This window comes from Berghia stephanieae, chromosome 4 (genome assembly GCF_034508935.2).
Source record: "Berghia stephanieae isolate SIO BIC M18660-M18661 chromosome 4, UCSD_Bste_1.3, whole genome shotgun sequence".
Classification (NCBI taxonomy): domain Eukaryota; kingdom Metazoa; phylum Mollusca; class Gastropoda; order Nudibranchia; family Aeolidiidae; genus Berghia; species Berghia stephanieae.
This window is the reverse complement of record NC_088363.1, coordinates 49,302,277-49,322,103: the sequence shown is the minus strand read 5'-3', so window position 1 is coordinate 49,322,103 and position 19,827 is coordinate 49,302,277. Positions and strand designations below refer to the sequence as shown.

Sequence of the window (19,827 nt, the reverse complement as noted above, 5' to 3'; positions counted from 1 at the left end):
ATGCCTCTTGTCGTTGAATCGGTACCCCATTGAAACTAAAACTATGTATTCTGTTGTGATGCCAGTAGAATACTGCAGCCTCAAGCCAAGGCACATGGCAAGTAGATTTCTAGTTAGAGCGTGTCCTAATCAGAGTAGCCATCCCAATCTTGCTGGTGACAAGTGCTGTGCCATGTTACAGACGTTTAAAATGGTCAGTATTTGTTTATGACTTGGCGCTGTCACCATTTGCCAAATACCCTATGCTATTGTCTTTGTAAGACTTTGGGACTGGGCACTCGGTGGGGTCTTTTGAGCATGGTGGGATATTAAATAATAAAAATAAGTATTATCATCATTATTATTATTATCATTATTATAATTATAATGATGATTATAATAATAGATTGTGATTGTTGAACGCTCACCATATCACGAGGAAGTGCTCAAAATGCTTTACACACGGGTATCAAGATATCAATATATCAATTTGGAAAAGAACAGTCTTATCTAACATGAAAAATAGAAAGCTGGATTATATATCAATTTGATTTTTATTGAAATGAACTCAGTGCGCAGTTTGATGTCAATGTAAAGTTGTGATGCAATTTTGTATAGAGTAAACCAAACGTTTCTTCATTCCATCAACCTTGCACATTACTCACTCAACTACACACACACAATCCAAAATAAATAAGAGTACAAAACTTTTAAACCAGACATCATGTTTGTTGTCACCAAGAGAGCAGTAACTGCAATGGTTATTGGCCTTCTCTATGCGTCAATAAAGTCTTGGTTTACAATTTGTCATACAACTTATACTTTATTGAAGCATCCAGAAGCCCAATGTGTAACAATTGTTCATCGTTCTGTGAAATCAGTCGGCTGTTAAATCCAAATACAGTGGAATCTTGATAAAGCCAACATCTACGGGCCAGAACGATTGGTTAACTACTTTAAGCAAGGTTGACTTTTATCCATTCTCAAGGAAACACACTTAGATGATAATAAAAAATAAATTTTTAAAAACCAAAATAAAACCCCAGAAAATTTGGGATCAATAAGAGTTGTTGACTTTACGCAGAAGTTGACTTTAAAAGAGTTTTGACTTTATTCGAATTCCCTAATAATAATAAGAGATAAAATTATCTCGAAATAAATCGAGTCTCACATGGTTTGACTGATAACCATTGTTATAATTATTCGAAATTTATATTATACACCTTAAGAAAAAAAGTAATTTTTAAACATTACCACACGGACATAAAGGTTCATGACAGCCCGCGTTCCAGATCATTATGCCTCTGATTATGACTAAAATAATGAAAGAAAAGAAAAACACAATTGAATCATAAAATATGACAAATATAAAATGGAAAAATACAATGTCATCGCCAGAAAAATTAATAGTAATTTTTTTTTTTTTTGTTATTTTTTTTTTTTTTTGGGGTGGGGGGGGGGGGGGGGGAATGGGTCATTGTATAGATGACCTAAAGTAGAAACTACCACATAACATGATTATAATAATAGGTTTGTACAATGTAAAAATGTGTGGGAAAATATGTTGAATTTTGAGAGAAAATTGGAATATGAATGAGTCAAAAATAAGATATTACAAAAACCAGAGCTTAATTTGTACAGCGCAATATCCACTAAACATGCTAAAGCACTTTACAATGGATCTCTAGCAAACAGCAACACTTAACATGTAGGACGAAACCTAACCCTTGTAAGCCGATATTACAATTTCTTTTTGACAGACATGCCACTGTTTATGTTTAGGCCAGTACTCATTTTACACCAGAGTGCAGTGAGAGAGAGAGAGAATGTGAGTAATGAGTCTTTTCCAAGGACTCAACTTTGCGCCACTCAAAACCTGGACCTACCGGTCCAAAGGCAAATGCCATACCACTAGACCATGAAGCCATGTGTAGTTATGCTATAATGATATTTGACTATTTACGGAATCTAATGAATAAACGTATGCGCACTCCCTTTCAAACTTCAATTTTTTAGAAATCTTCTTCTTAAATTTGTTAGTCTTTTAATAATACAAGGTTTCTCAAAATGATTCATCAAAACTAACCTCTTATTTATTTTAAGTCCTTCAGGGTCATTGGGCTTGTGGAGCCAGAGTTTATCATGGTTTCTATAACATTATACGGAAAATAGCAATTGCTTACAACCCTTTTGATAGAACACGTCTAGTGCAAAGTACTCTCACAGCTTGATTGCTTTTTGATGGATGGACATGTGTATATTTTTATGGGGTTACAAACAAGATGTTGTATAAGTACCACCTATTCCAACTGATGTCAACTAAATTAAAGGACCATGAAAGCGTGACTTGACTTCAACAAAAGATTAGTCAAAGTTCAAATTACAAAAGGAAGTCTTTTTGAACACTTGTAAAAAGTATGGTTGTCAATATATGAGGTATTGTTAAAATTACCTGATTGATATTATGAATGAAATCTTATGTGACTTAAATCTTATTAAGATTACCTCTAATTTGATATGTACTTCAGGTGTGCATCTTTATTGCTTACAGAGTTTTGGCCCTGAACTTTGATGAATCATTTTGAACATTCCTTGGAACAACCCTGTAGCTTATAAGCAAAACAAGTGAGAAGAAGAGAAGCCAATATTTACAATGAATTGATTACACAGCAATGAGTATTGAGAACATTTTTTTTTCAGGCCATTAAATGAATCATTCAACAATATCTAGATCATTTCCTTCCTTTCCATTGGTTGAATTTTCGATAATCAAGCAACAAAAGATCTCTTTTTTGGGTTATACAAAGGTCTGCATGAGTTAATGTTTTTTTTTTTTTAATATCTCAGGAATTGATAAAATTATGGATGCAATGCTATGTGAAGTGAGGAAGTCTAGCTGTTTTGCTGGAAAAAAAGCAATGTACAAAAGTTTTTAAAAAACAACTTCGAAGAAGAACAAAATACCAAGCACTGAATGTTTCGGGCTCAAAACCCTGTTACAGCCTACAACAAAAATAGTAAAAACTTTAGACGACCTTCTGCCTGGATTTTAAGTGGTGATGGTGCGTATTTATGTTTATCACACGCCAATACATACACGTATCATTTAAGTAAAGAATTTACAATTTAAATAGAAAGATCATTTATTTGTTAATGGAGTGAAAAATTATTTTTTTAAAAATAATAATAAAGAAAAAGTGGTAACATACAAACAAACCAAGATGAAATTTTGAAAATAATGAGCATAATAAAAGAATAAAAAATCTTATCTACTACACACGTCTAAATCAAAGATGAAAAGCATCCAGAATTGAGGTTTTAAAAAAGGTTTTGAACATGTTTCAACTAAAATGCAGATTTAAATGAAAATAGTATTAAATACAAAGGAACAGCAGCATTACTAAAATACATCAGTGTTATATGTAGTCTCATCCAAACCTGCCTACTTTTACGGATCGTCCATTTTTCTTACGGAAATTAGGTAACAATTTCGGACATACGGGAATGGAAGAAATATTACGGATTTTGATTTCACAGCAATTTGGTCTTAGTGTTGGAGAAAAAAATTATTTTTTTCTTTTAATTTATTAAGTTCCCTCAGTTATCAAAAAAGAAAAAAAAATGTTCCCTTAAAGTTATAAAGTCTACTGCTCAGTTCACGCCCATGATAGCTTAGTAATGCCAGCTCGTAATGGTGGAGATCAACAACATTTATTTTACACAGTATTTAAAACATTTTTTGTTGTTGTTGTTGTTGTTGCTAATTGGTGGAGTATTACTAAAATTGATTTCACAGCAATTTGGTCTTAGTGTTGGAGAAAAAAATTATTTTTTTCTTTTAATTTATTAAGTTCCCTCAGTTATCAAAAAAAGAAAAAAAAATGTTCCCTTAAAGTTATAAAGTCTACTGCTCAGTTCACGCCCATGATAGCTTAGTAATGCCAGCTCGTAATGGTGGAGATCAACAACATTTATTTTACACAGTATTTAAAACATTTTTTGTTGTTGTTGTTGTTGTTGCTAATTGGTGGAGTATTACTAAAATTGTACCATTTATTACTGATGAATTTTGTGTTGGCTACTGATTTTGAAATGTTCAAGTAGACAGGTATGCTCATCTCTTCTCAATAATTTCAAACCATGGCGCGAGTCTGATGAAGACGTCACACTGACATCAATTCTTGTCTAAGCTGAATTAATATTGATACTATAGATGTACTTTTACCATTGCTTTTATTTTAATTCACTCAATTAATCAAAAATAAAAATTACGCCCTTCTGCCACGTTAATCCTATGCATTCAATGAATGAATATAGATAATCTATCAAACAGGATGTCTAATGTCAACAGGAATCACCCATGTTGTCCAAAGTTTTTGATATCTAATATACATATTGCTTTATAAAATATGTAAATATAGTTTATAATGCGTATTTAATCATTCTTGTAATAAGAGTTTGTAAACCCAAGTTCCTTGTGGATGAATTAAGCTTATATATTATTTTTATCAGACAGCAATGATCACAAACACGTCAAGGAGATTGTTGCTTTTTGAAATTTATGGCATTTGATAAAGACAATAAGTTTGTTTAGCACTGTGCCTACAAAAGAAACTCAAAGTATTTCAAGTCATTCATCAGTGTGAACATCAGATGTAGGAAAAATCCCATGTATTCGACCAAAAACAAATTTCCTTGATGCCCGCATATACTCCAACCCTTCATCCATCACCCTTGTTTTATAAACATTATCATAGTCCAAGCAATGATGTTATAAATCGGTTGTATTGTAGACTACAAAAAATAATAACAGTGAGCTGCACTGCGTAAAATTAAAAAAAAAAAATGAACTAACAAAAATAATTTTTTAAAAACAAACCCTAACATATCAAACAAATAAAAGTGGTTTGCACAGTATTCAAATTCTAAAATAAACTAAATTGCACCGTACTCATTAAAAAAATATATATATATATATACGAGTTGCATTATATTCAATTAAAAAAAAAAAAAAAAAAGATAAATTGTACAGCATTCAACTTAAAAATACTTGCACTGTATTCAACTAAGAAAAATGGTTACATTATATTCAATTTAAGAAAACAAGCTGCCCTGTATTAATCCAAAACTATAAAGTTATATTGCATTGAACAAAAAAATTAGAGTTGAATTATATTTAACTACAAAATATCAATTGATTCAAGAGTTCAATCAGTAGCACTATGATTTGAGGAATAAAGTATATTGCAACTTTCTAATTCTGATACAAAACGTCCAATCTTCTACTTCATACATTTCATTTCACTTGGCGAGTACTTATTTGCAGATCTGATAACCCACATTGTCATGGTCTCATTTATGTAATGGAGATATACTCTCAAATCAACACAAAATATTTTCTATTACAACAGTGTTAAATCAAGATCTTATAATTGCATTCGGTTATCAGACCTGCATCTATGTGCACGCCAATCGCACACCTTTCAAACTGATTACTTCACATGACAATCAAGAGATACTAACGTCTATTATAAAATAACTAAATTAATTTTGGCCATTTCTAGAATTATATCGCCGTGAAGCAAATGCCATAAATTTGACTTCGAGGTGAAATGAAATGATAAAAAATTATTAATTTGGGTTATTAGCTGTAACTTACTTACACGGCGTCCCTATTATCCCTTGTAAAAAAACCCATTGCAACTCAAGAACTTTTTTCTCTGGCACACATAAGCTTTTACTAAAAATAGATTTTTACGTGCAATAAATTGATTTTTAATGCAAAATGGTTTCACTCGAGAACGAAGCATTGTAAAAAAGAATACATTTTGAGAAGAAATAATATAGGTGTGGTCATTGGAGGGTGTATAATAAAAAGTTTTATGAACTCTTGCGTTTTAAATTTCCAATTCATTTCCAATGCACACTCCTGGTCACACAGTGGCATTGGGACATGTTGGAAATTTGAATCTCAGGAGTTCAATAATGATATAGTAGTTTCCAGTAAAAACACAAATTTAACTCGAATGTTATATTTGAAGTCCAAATTCAATTTTCTGTGTTTACTTCACTCTGATATAATATAAAGGCAATGAGTTACAGATGACAAGAAAGATTGATTAAAATTTACATTAAATAACTAATTTGGCAAAATGACAAAAAATGAAATAAGTCACTATCTATCTCCATCTCCTTCGTTTACACAAAAATTTATATGCTATAACAACAAATACAGGGATTAAACAAACAAACAGTATTTCATTATAAGTCCAGGGTTGCTCAGGGAAAAATGCATTTGTTTCTTGAACTGAGTGCGTGAGTCTGAAGGAAACCATCTTCTCCCTATCAATTGTGTACTGTCGTCCCCGGTTCAGTATTATACTTAGAACTGACATATCATAACGATGACAACCTGTTGTTTTTGGTTTGCGGATTTCTATACAACCCGAATATCTGGCATTTTTGGGAGAAATACACTCAGCGTTAAAAACACATTTCAACCACGGCTTCATCACTTCAAACCAAGTTGCTTTAGTCCTATAAAGTACAATTGCTTCGGAGCTAAGAAGACTGCTGTCCCTGAAAGCACACCTGCTCTCATTCAAGTAATGAAATAAACCGTAATCAGTATAGGCAATTACTGATGTGAATACCATCGGATCCCACAGAAAGTAATCTTTTGAACCTCTCATTCGTAGGTACTTTGCAGAAGAAGGATTCTTGAATCGTGCTTGTGGTTCGATGTACATGACAGACCCGTACTCTTCCAGAAGAAGCTGAAGTACGATGGGACGCCAAGCATAGTTTGAGATTTGTCTCACGTGGGTTGGAAAGTTGTCAAAGTCAAAATCTCTAATGTCACAATCGCAGTATCTTTGAATCTGAGGGAAAGGAATAAAAACTGTGATTATGAAATACAAATAATAATAATAGATAACACTTCAATGGCACATTTTCAAAATTGATATAATGCCCAATAGGTTTTATCAATGAAAATGCATTTCTTGTAACAAATTGATTAGAAGACAAAGTTCTTCTAAACTATGCAGACAGTTGACTTCACACCCTCAAGATTTTGGGGTTGTGTGTCCATTAAGCGAAGTGTGCAATTAAGCAGAGAAGCTAAAAAAACATCTAAGCACCAGCTAGTATGTGCCATTTATGTAGGACATTCTTCTCTGAGCTTACTACGGGCTTGGGACCTTCATGTTCAAGATATGGCCTCATAAGAAGTTTTTTTAGGGGGGGGGGGGGGTGTTGTTTTTTTTTCCCGTTTTTTCTTTTCTTTTTCATGTTTTATCGACAACAAAATGTGACTTTATTGTTTGTAAGAATAGTAATCGTGAAGCGTTGATTGCTTTCTATTCTGTTAACCTGGTTTATAAGCCCTTGTCTCCAATATCGCCAATGTTGGGAGATCATCTGTCAAGCATTCTTCTTGGATAAAGTAGCGTAGGTTGTCCAGCATGTCTAGTTTTTCAGTGTTTGTCAGGGGTGGTGTGTCACACTCTGATGACTCATCCTCATCTTCATTATCCAGGCTTTGTTATTTATGTAGTATGATGGTTTCATACTTCTTGTATTTTTTTAAATAGCACTTTCTGTTATGGTCTCCTTCTATTCGTCTTGCGGTATGCTGCGCGCCGTCGCACTTAAGTGGGGAGAAAGGATAAAACCAGTGGCGCACCTCGCTTCAACGTCATTCGCCTCCCGACTCACGTCGGGGGCAATCCTAATTGAAATAAAACTATTAGATAGTAAGATTTAATAGTGTGTTATTTCTGTTTCTTTATTTGACAGGTATGTTGAACTTTTATTATTAACATTGTCATTATTATTATTATTATTATTATTATTATTATTATTATTATTATTATTATTATTATTATTATTATTATTATTATTATTATTATTATTATTGTTGCTGTTGCATTTATTGTTTTAATTATTGACATCGTGATTTCTTATTTTATTCATATCATTTCCGTGGATTGTTAATGCCTTTGTGTAATGACAGTAAATCGAATACGTGCCAGTATAACTTGTATCTGTCATGAGGAAAATACTTAGTCTAATTAATTGATTACATGAGTGCTAGCAATAATCTGTTTATCACGATTACAAACTTACCACGATCTTTATTACTGGTGATTTGTAAATAATATCGGCCTACTCTAATGTTGTTGGTATAGTTATCCTGTCACTGTCACATCCCTTCCATCTATCCATCTATATCTCTCTGTATCTATCTATCTATCTATCTATCTATCTATCTATCTATCTATCTATCTATCTATCTATCTATCTATCTATCTATCTATCCATCCATCCATCTACCGACCGACCTACGGACCTATCTATCTGTATACTTACTAATCTGTCTGCCTATGCACATATGTACCCATCTTTATATATTTACCTTTTCAATTACTTAGTATGAGATTACAGTTGGCTACATATCAATCTACCTAATAATCTATTCAACTATCTATATGCCTGTCACCTGATACACATATAGGCATAAGTACCTATTGTCTGACTAGCTGTATGCTCAGTTATCGGTCTGTCTGTCAAGCTTTCTTGGTCATTAATCGTTATAGCTGTATAATGTCCTGATGATGCCCTGCATCATAGAATTATACCAAACTTCTGAGATTGTTGGTAGTGATTTATATCTTATGCTTTTATGCTTAATGATGTTGGCATATTCGATGCCATTATCTCACTTGGTAAATATTCATGTTTTATTGATACATTCGATTATCATTATATTACTAATTTTGGCCGTATCGCCACTCGACTTACGTTGAGGGCTGAGTGCCAATCTTCATTTTCTATTCCATTATATAACATGCATTGGCCGTATCGCCACTCGACTTACGTTGAGGGCTGAGTGCCAATCTTCATTTTCTATTCCATTATATAACATGCATTGGCCGTATCGCCACTCGACTTACGTTGAGGGCTGAGTGCCAATCTTCATTTTCTATTCCATTATATAACATGCATTGGTCATTCGCCTCCCGACTCACGTCGGGGGCAATCCTAATTGAAATAAAACTATTAGATAGTAAGATTTAATAGTGTGTTATTTCTGTTTCTTTATTTGACAGTGTCGCCCCTTCCTTAGAACCAATCACGACCCTGAGCATTGCGCGAGAGAAAAAACTCAGCATATCTCTTGCGCAAAATAAGATCTTGTTTTGTTCTATCACTCCCTCTTCATTCGTCCCAAGCCTCAAGAAGCCTGCCACGCTGCCTGCCAAAATAGCGGCACTGGCAACTACACACATCTCATTCTCAACAACAAAAACTACACCTCATTATCAAGAAATATCTCGCCACCAAACCTCTCAGAACAACTCCATACATCCTCGCTATCAAATCTCTCTCATTTACTCCATCGACTATATTACACCTTCCTCATTAAAAACTACACGTAACTTGAAGAAAACTACAAAGAGGCTTCATTATTGTATGTACCCCTGCAACCCAAATAACAAGATACCACAATAACAAGATTATTACATTGGCGCCCAGCGTATGGGAAGGCCCGACACTGTGAAAATAAGGACCGCTTTGACTGTGCAATAGATGATAGCGATGTTGGCTGCATAGCAACCAAGAGAGGGCATCCGATGACAACCCTAGATAACAGTGATGACAACCCACGCTGAGACAAAGAAATGAAGTGAATGATCTGATGTGCGGTGTTAATCGTATTTTCTCTTAACAGTGAAAATATTATTTTTAGAAACATTCTTTACATCAGGCCTGATAATTTTATTTTATATTTCCTTTCATTTTTTGTTGTGTGTTTTAACGTGTCATTGTATTTCATTTCTTTTGCCTTTTGTTTCGCTGCCCGGTCTGATCAACCGAGTGGTGAGACATATTTGGTGTAAATTATTTACTTATATTTCCATCCCCCCCCCCCCCCCACCACCTCGAGTACCTCCTCGTCCCCTCTCCACGTGAATATTTACCTCGTTTGTTTGCTTTTATTATTATGAATTTTTAATTTGTATTTTTTCTCTCTTCCGTTACATGTTTTCACTATGCTCATTTTATAACAGCTCCATTTATTTGTTCTTGACACTTTGTCCATGCACGCAAATTTTATAGTGATTTTGTTTATGTTTATTTTGACTTGTACCTTTCTGGTCTGTGGGCAGTATCATGAAATTTATAACATATGTTTGCGTGTGTCAAGCACTTCACTCACAGCATGAGTGCTCAGAACACTTATCATTTTGTATGTTATGATCAGTAGAACGTAACCTCCAAGTAAATGGAAATAATAATACGTTTCCATCTTTCCTTCTTTTGGAAGACAGTTGTTAATGTTAGGTCATACTTTCTGGTTGATTGCGCACACTAAGACTCGCTGACTGGGTTAGGTGTCAGACATTCAACAACTCCTCTTTTTGCTTTTATCAGATATCTCAAGTATTGGATTCCAAGTAAATCCGGAAACAAGCCCTTCTGTCTCCCCTTTTCTCCTGCCTGCTATCAATTTCAGACAGGACTTAGTGGACTTAGTTGTTCTTTTGTTAGAGACGAAGTGTGACTTTTGAAAATGCATTTCTTTGTTTGGGGGCTTAGTTGGAATTCCCGCATTCCAATTTTCTCCCCTTTTGGCTGTTCAGTTCTTAATTTTATTTTACTTTGTACTGACATTCACCATTCTACGCGCCCCTCATCCACCTCCTACCTCCCTCCACTCCCTCTTCCCCGTCACTCACTCATCACTTATTGTTAATCACTTTTGCAGTCCTTACAACTCCACCGCCCCCCCCCCTCCCCCTTCTCTCTCTCTGTCTCACTACCTGTTCCCCCCCCCCCCTCTCTCTCTCTCTATCTCTCTCTCTCTCTCTCTCTCTCTCTCTATCTATCTATCTATCTATCTATCTATCTATCTATCTCCAACGCTCTAGTAAAATGGCTGAGTCGATTCAGAATTTGATCGACGGCATCGCTGCTCTGTCGAATGAGCAATAAAGAATGGAATTGCTCAATGCAGTGCAGGAAACAAAGAAAACGGAGCAACCTGTCAATGTCTCAGCCGTTAGAGCTGACGCTCCACGACTTTCCACCTTTTCCGGGGATGACGGGTCCCCTTCTCATTGTTCCTTTTTGCAGTGGAAACTGGAGGTTAAAGACCTCCAGTGCTCTCATATGTTCTCGGAACGCATCCTTGTGGCGGCCATGAGACGCTCTCTAAAAGGGCTACCGGCCGACCTCATTCTTCAGATGGGGGAGGAAGTGACCTGCGACGCGATCATTCAAAGTCTTGATCGACTTTATGGTAATATTTTGCCTTCTTCCGATCTCTTGCAAAAGATTGCCATCGCGTCGCAGGTAGAGAATGAAGCAGTCACAGCGTGGGCTGTTAGGCTTCAGGCCTTGGTGGCACAGGTGTCAGGCAAAGTGCCACCTCCCATTACTGCTGAAGGTGGAGCGGACATGTTGAGCGCTCATACATGATTGCATGGGCATTACGATAATTGCTATTTTATTAATTGCTATTATATTATTATCTTTTATGTATATTTTCCTCTTTATCTGGGATTAGTTGCTTATAGTTTATTAAGAAAATCGGGGACGATTTTTTGTCTTGAGGGGGAAGTATGTAGTATGATGGTTTCATACTTCTTGTATTTTTTTAAATAGCACTTTCTGTTATGGTCTCCTTCTATTCGTCTTGCGGTATGCTGCGCGCCGTCGCACTTAAGTGGGGAGAAAGGATAAAACCAGTGGCGCACCTCGCTTCAACGTCATTCGCCTCCCGACTCACGTCGGGGGCAATCCTAATTGAAATAAAACTATTAGATAGTAAGATTTAATAGTGTGTTATTTCTGTTTCTTTATTTGACAGGTATGTTGAACTTTTATTATTAACATTGTCATTATTATTATTATTATTATTATTATTATTATTATTATTATTATTATTATTATTATTATTATTATTATTATTATTATTATTATTATTATTGTTGTTGTTGTTGTTGCTGTTGCATTTATTGTTTTAATTATTGACATCGTGATTTCTTATTTTATTCATATCATTTCCGTGGATTGTTAATGCCTTTGTGTAATGACAGTAAATCGAATACGTGCCAGTATAACTTGTATCTGTCATGAGGAAAATACTTAGTCTAATTAATTGATTACATGAGTGCTAGCAATAATCTGTTTATCACGATTACAAACTTACCACGATCTTTATTACTGGTGATTTGTAAATAATATCGGCCTACTCTAATGTTGTTGGTATAGTTATCCTGTCACTGTCACATCCCTTCCATCTATCCATCTATATCTCTCTGTATCTATCTATCTAACTATCTATCTATCTATCTATCTATCTATCTATCTATCCATCCATCCATCTACCGACCGACCTACGGACCTATCTATCTGTATACTTACTAATCTGTCTGCCTATGCACATATGTACCCATCTTTATATATTTACCTTTTCAATTACTTAGTATGAGATTACAGTTGGCTACATATCAATCTACCTAATAATCTATTCAACTATCTATATGCCTGTCACCTGATACACATATAGGCATAAGTACCTATTGTCTGACTAGCTGTATGCTCAGTTATCGGTCTGTCTGTCAAGCTTTCTTGGTCATTAATCGTTATAGCTGTATAATGTCCTGATGATGCCCTGCATCATAGAATTATACCAAACTTCTGAGATTGTTGGTAGTGATTTATATCTTATGCTTTTATGCTTAATGATGTTGGCATATTCGATGCCATTATCTCACTTGGTAAATATTCATGTTTTATTGATACATTCGATTATCATTATATTACTAATTTTGGCCGTATCGCCACTCGACTTACGTTGAGGGCTGAGTGCCAATCTTCATTTTCTATTCCATTATATAACATGCATTGGCCGTATCGCCACTCGACTTACGTTGAGGGCTGAGTGCCAATCTTCATTTTCTATTCCATTATATAACATGCATTGGCCGTATCGCCACTCGACTTACGTTGAGGGCTGAGTGCCAATCTTCATTTTCTATTCCATTATATAACATGCATTGGTCATTCGCCTCCCGACTCACGTCGGGGGCAATCCTAATTGAAATAAAACTATTAGATAGTAAGATTTAATAGTGTGTTATTTCTGTTTCTTTATTTGACAGTGTCGCCCCTTCCTTAGAACCAATCACGACCCTGAGCATTGCGCGAGAGAAAAAACTCAGCATATCTCTTGCGCAAAATAAGATCTTGTTTTGTTCTATCACTCCCTCTTCATTCGTCCCAAGCCTCAAGAAGCCTGCCACGCTGCCTGCCAAAATAGCGGCACTGGCAACTACACACATCTCATTCTCAACAACAAAAACTACACCTCATTATCAAGAAATATCTCGCCACCAAACCTCTCAGAACAACTCCATACATCCTCCCTATCAAATCTCTCTCATTTACTCCATCGACTATATTACACCTTCCTCATTAAAAACTACACGTAACTTGAAGAAAACTACAAAGAGGCTTCATTATTGTATGTACCCCTGCAACCCAAATAACAAGATACCACAATAACAAGATTATTACATTTATGTGGCTGAATGGAGTCCAGTAGCTCCTGAGATATCAGTTCACCCCTGATGGGTATATTATAGTCCATTGTAACTAATCAATCGAATCATTACTTTTTTGTGTACTTTTTAGATTTTTTTCTCCAGTCAAGATGGAATCAAGGTGTAGCAATTAAGCGCAGAAGGTGTACAATTAAGCGGAGTGATCATATAGCAAAAATTGCATTTTTCTGGAAGGTGTAGCGTATAAGCGGAGCGTGTGATTAACCAATGTGCGAATAAGCAGAGTGAACTGTACTTCTAATGCATGGCTTCTTTCTTTTTTCTAGAGCTTTTATATAGCGCAATATCTACTAAACGTGCTCAAAGCGCTTTACAAGGGGTCCCTGGCCAACAGCAACACTTAACATGTAGGACGGGACTGACACCTGTTAGGCGATATTACAATTTTTTTTGGACAAAGACAACGCTGTTAATGGCAAGGTACTCATTTTACACCTGAGTACGGTGAGAGAAAGTGAGTAAAGAGCCTTTTCCAAGGGCTCAACTATGCCAGTCCGAAAGCGAGTGTCATGCCACTAGACCACATAGCTGCACATAGGCAGGCTTAGAGTCAGAGGTACTTCAATCAAACTATTACAGGTGCTTTCAATACAGTATCTTTCATGATTGATTTGCTCTTTGCTCTGCTGTACTCTGAAAAAATTCCCACATATTCCAGAAGACTAGTACTTCGTATATCAATTGATTAAAACGAACCTCATCTTGTCAAATACTCTCAAACCCGTGATTTCCATGAAAATATTTTTTTTTCAGAACACGGCACTATTGTCCTATATCTTATTGAATAGAATCATTTGCAAACACACTGAAGACTTCCATTGTCATCATCAATCTAGGTTCTTTGGTTCGGTTCGGTGTGAGCTGAGTTTATATGAATGTCAAGAAATTTAAGAATCATGAATTTTTCAACTTTTGCTCATATCATGTACTGACTCGAAGAAATTATTTTTCAGCCGTTTGAAGATTAATAACATGATTTTTAAAAAGTGACTAATATTGATCAAAGTGGCAAAAAATAAGAATACATATATTTCAATTTTCTTTTTTAATTTTGCTTTTTCCATGTTACAAAAAATCAATTTTAATTTTTCAATCGGCAGTGTGGAGGTTGCAGCATGTTCATTTTTACCATTTTGACACTAATATAATTCAATCATTACATCTTGTATTACTCACCAAATCTCTTTCCTTTTGATAAAGGCCCAGGTCGTATATTATAAGCCTTATGTCAGGATAGACGTCTTTCATGTCATTATTTATGTGATGAATTAAACCTTGGACCTGATAAAGAAAACAGGATAAGAAACAGTTTTATTCCAAAGCACTTTCTACACTTTACTTACAGAAACCAGAAAAAAACTGTTGGGTTGACAGGAATTGTGATGACAGTTTTTTTTGAAAATGTATTAATATTAATTTTATGGATGCACATTTACTATTACTTTTATATTTATTTTATTTACCTCATTGCTTTATAAAATTATGTAATTAGTTTTAATAACGATTTGTTATTCATTCTTGTAATTCTCATTTGTAAAACCAATATCCTTATGAATGAATAAAGTTTATTAATTAATGAATTTATTTATTTATTTATTCATTCATTCATTCATTTATTTTTATATTTATTTATTCATATATTTATATTTTTTATCTGGTTTATGTTTTTTTCTGAATCAAGTGTGTTTTGGACAATTAAGTTGTAATTTTTAGGTAATTAATATCTTCCTCTGTGTTACTTTCAATAGATATAGGGGGCATATATGTGTGTCACTGATAAACAATTAGTTTTGCACTTAACATGCTATCATAAAGCCAAGATATTTAGTTTAGTAATCGGAAATACAGTGTATTCATAAGAACAGATCTTACTGAAATTAAAAAATCTTTGTATCAATCTCTACAAATCAATATTAAAAGGAAACCCGATATATCAAGGATAGTGGGACCAGAGCAAATCCCTTTTATAGCCGATCCCCTGTGGTGTCCACTGTATTTCACATACCTGAAAAAAATCAGCTGAGGTGACAGCAGTGACCATAGGTGGGAGGGTGGTGGATTCGTGAGGAACATCCTCTTGCTCTTTGGCTGGATGAAGACGTATGAGATATGGCCCAGCATCGCCTGTTGGGTAACTCTCCACCTAGAGATGTGCAGTTGAAACAATAGTTGTATTTCAGTTTGAGGTATTTTAAATTTAAAATTGAAGTATTGGAGTTTGTTTTTATAGGTTTTAAGGCACTTGTGACTCTATGGGGGATAGAAGAACAATGAAGTGACCTCTCTGCTCACCATGGGAGGTAAGAAGACCTCACTCAGTCATTGAAGGATAGAGGGCACAGCAAGTGACCTCTATGACCATCATGGGCCGTCAGAGGACCTCACCAAGGACCCAGCTGGTGGGGTTTGATTCTATTCCCAACCTAATCTGACACGGCAACTGTTTTTGCTAAGAGAGCAGCGACAGCGATGAGACTAAGACTTCATTGAAGCAAGAGTTTCATGCCTGTTACTATCTTTATAGAAAATGGTTTGATCTATAATCATATCAATCTGGAATTTGGAAAAATAAAATTAATCTAGCTAGTCAAAGGCTGAGCATAATGAATAGAAATAAGTAGGAAATAAGCCAAATCGCTTATTATTGAGTTGTCAAAGTGCCTGAAATCAATGCATTCTCTCGTGTATGTTATAAATATTGGAATTGTAACACATCTCCAGAGTCAATTCTAATAATTCTTTGTGCAGCTTTGTGGTCTTGTGGTCTAACAATCGCCTTCAGACTGGACCAAATAACGCTTGTTTAATAATTTTTAGTAACAAAGATAAACAGATCTTCAATCTTCAATTTCTTGCAAAAGACCCCACTGGCCCATCACTGCAAATGTACAGTTACAGTCCAATCAAAACATGGAACAGTCACAGATTACTACTTTGACGAGTTAGTGCATTCAAAACTTTTGTGAAAGTTTTCAAGCATTCAACGCTCATATGTCCGGTGGCAGGACATTCTAGTCATTTATTGATTGTGGGAAAAAAAACTGTTTGTATGTGTCTGTTCTTGTAAATGGTTGTATGTATTGTGATGCATTGTATCTACGCGTAGCATACCTATCTGATTTGCTTTTTATGTAGTAAGGTAACAATACGGGATAACTTTCGCTGGTTTTTCAATGGTTTCCATTCAAGTGACTGGAGGGTAGATGTGACACAACCTGGGTCTCTGAATTTGCATCTGGTTGCAAATCTTGCAGCTGTTCTTTGTACTTTTTCAATTTTGTCTATGCCCTTTTTTTAAAGGGGTCCCACACAGCGCTAGCATACTCTGATAAGTGCTGTGTACCCCTGGCCTTTAATTCTTCGTGGGCATTGGTTTATGTTGAAACCCCAGCATTCTACTTGTCTTTGCTGTGATATGGGTTTGCCACTTTAGTGTCATATTGAGATGGACTCCAAGGTATTTTATGGAGTCAACATGTTGTAAAGGATGATCATACATTGTGTAATTGTGAGTATAAGGCTCTTTCTTGTTTGACAAGATATTGACATGACATAGCATTTTGTTGGATGGAACTTCATGTGCCATGTATCTGACCACGTCTGGAAGGAATCAAGATCTTTCTGGAGTTCATGTGCATCTGCGCTACTATCTATTGTCTTGAAAAGAAGGCTATCGCTAGCAAACAGTTTAGGCCTTGTTTGTGGAGATAAATTGTTTCCAAGGTCATTTATAAATATCAAAAAGCATAAAGACCCATGTAATGTTCCTTACTGTTCCTGATAAGACATTACATTTTTCGCTTTGGTTTCCACTAATGACTACTTGTTGCATTCGATTGCAAAGCCAATCCTTGAACCAAAATAGACGATTTTGCAGTTGTTCCAAATTCTCTGACTGATTTGTTTCATTACCCCCAATATTCCAAATTCCAGTCTTAAAAGTAATCGTTTGTGTGGCAGTCGTGCTGATTGTCGACTAGTATGTTGTGTTTGTTGTAGAATGGAATATAATGTGTTCTAATATCTTGCAAACGACTGAAGTTAGAGATACAGGTCTATAATTTGAAGCTAGGTTTCGTTTGCCCCTTTTATAGATTGGGGTTATAAGGGCACACTTTCAGTTGGTAGGTACTGTTCCTTTGTTCAGGGATTCTTGGAAAAGTTTACACTTGAACAGGGTTATTTCATCAGCACATTCTTTAATTATTCTAGTTGGTATGAGGTCTGGCCCTATTGCTTCGGATGGGTTTAGTCATAAACCTATGACTCTTGTGACCCTTTTTTCGTGATGACCATATACAGAAAAACAGCAACGATACTGAAAACTGGGGATTGCAATTGCACAACGAAGTTGCAGATAAACCTGTTAAGATGCACCATCAATGAACATTCAGAAAAACACTATTTGTTTTTTTCTATTTTAAAGCTGATAGATATCATTTTTTTAAAAATCTAATACAGTCAAAGACTAGAAAGCATTATCTTTTTATAATACAACAGCTCTTGACCACTGTGCACATTTTAACAGGTCTGATAACCGACAACAATTATGGTCTTTATTTGATATTGTTGTAATGGACAATATTTTGCATTGGTGTGAGAGTATTTCCATTACAACAATGAGCCCATAACAATTGCGGCTATGTGGTCTAGTGGTATGACACTCACTTACGGATCGGAAGGGCCTGGGTTCGAGCCTCGCTTGGCACATAGTTGAATCCTTGGAAAAGGCTCTTTACTCACATTCTCTCACCGTACTCAGGTGTAAAATGAATATCTGGCCGTTAACAGCATTCTCTCTGTCCAGAAAAATTATAATAATGCCTAACAGGCGCCACGTCCCGTCCTACATGTTAAGTGTTGCTGTTGGCCAGGGAAACCTTTCGCTTTGAGCACATTTACTGGATATTGCGCTTTATAAAAAAAAGCTCAAAGCTCAACAATTAGGGTTATCAGACCTGTAAATAAGTTCACGTTGACTCCTGAAATTTAATTCAAATTTCCATATAATGTTCATCATCAAGCAGTGTAGAATAAATGCCTTATTTATTTCTTACCCTTGCCATGTTTTTCTCATCTTTTTTACTAAAAGAATCATCACACATTTCCGTGAGATCATGCTCCTGTGTGATCCGAGCATACATGAGACCGTAGCTGATTCCCATATAGATAAGGAAGAAAAAGGCAGCCCAAAAAAATAAGGATGCTACAAACATGGTCTTGGTGACAGGAAATGCTTGCTTCCCACCAAGAGCTGGGTCATATAGCCTGAATGCACTGACGGGTTTCTCATCTCTCTCATCTGTCTTCTTTTGTCGACTAACTTTTCTCGCCGTTGAATTACCCTATACGGGAACAAAGAAATAAGTAAATCAATCAGTCATAATAATAATAATAAACCTGACACAATCATTAAAGAAGGATGTTAGTGTATGGAAAAAGCAAATGAAGTTTTTTTTTGATATGTTTGAATGGAAAATCTGATGGTAACCGGTTTCACTGCTGGACAGTGCAAGAGTGCGACCGAGGATAACACACACAACTTATCTGCGAGAAGATTGGGACCTACAAAAAAAAATCAATTTACTAACATATAAATTCTATCTCTCTTTCTTCTTTACTCAAGATATGTCTTATTTGGATCGCTAAACAAGTCACCTTTACTTGGGATCTGACAATCTTCCTTCGCACAATTTTTACTTTTATCCTGGGGGGGGGGGGGGGGGGGGGGGTTGTTGTTGTTTGTTTTTTGTCTGTTTGTATTTGGTTGATTGTTCTGTTGGGTTTTTTTTTTTTCTCTCAAATCATCCATGAGAATCGTTGTGCGAAGGTCCCAGACAAAATGGAAAGATCGTCTTCCTAAAACTTGATAAATATATAGCTACACGCGTGTTACTTTTATCCAGTCTTAAAACTCACCGTAAATTTTTTCAGCCCATCTACATAAGCTTTTTGAAGATTAGTCAAGGATGACATTGTGATTGTTTACGTTGACTTCTATCTTTGTTATCCTCCCGTTGCATACAAATAAACGGCAAGTCTTGTAATCAGGTCTGACACTGTGGAATTCGAAACAAGTTAGAATGTTCTGTCTGCTAGTCTGATTCCACCGGAAATACTACAGCGTGGAGTATGTTACGCTCGGGCATGACTGGTTCAATCAAAATAGCATTGTTGACATACGATCATGTAACCGGGCAACAAGAGGAGT

General features: G+C 35.5%; 1 protein-coding gene across 2 annotated transcripts; it reads right to left on the bottom strand.

Annotated features, from left to right (window-relative positions):
• Positions 1-514: 514 nt before the first annotated feature.
• LOC144970750 (uncharacterized) lies at positions 515-19,818 on the bottom strand. Of its 2 annotated transcripts, XR_013645018.1 has the most exons (6): positions 19,536-19,778; positions 18,674-18,961; positions 15,622-15,759; positions 14,793-14,897; positions 4,019-6,860; positions 515-3,757 (listed from the first exon to the last, which is right to left on the bottom strand). XR_013645018.1 is itself a non-coding variant. In XM_078910738.1 (5 exons), exons 1-5 carry the CDS (start codon positions 19,590-19,592, stop codon positions 6,159-6,161), a joined length of 1,290 nt encoding a protein of 429 aa, XP_078766864.1. In that variant the 5' UTR covers positions 19,593-19,818; the 3' UTR covers positions 515-6,158. The 2 variants fall into 2 exon arrangements, 1 of the variants encoding a protein (XP_078766864.1); XM_078910738.1 differs by having other exon boundaries at positions 515-6,860; positions 19,536-19,818.
• Between the last annotated feature and the right edge of the window lie 9 nt (positions 19,819-19,827).

Coding starts and splice junctions, on each gene's coding strand:
- LOC144970750 (XM_078910738.1), bottom strand. CDS start 19,592: ATGTCATCCTTGACTAATCTTCAAAAAGCTTATGTAGATGGGCTGAAA. Junction 15,760..18,673: donor ATGAGAAAAACATGGCAAGG/GTAAGAAATAAA, acceptor GCACATCTCTAG/GTGGAGAGTTACCCAACAGG. Junction 6,861..14,792: donor ATCAAAAGGAAAGAGATTTG/GTGAGTAATACA, acceptor CCTTTCCCTCAG/ATTCAAAGATACTGCGATTG.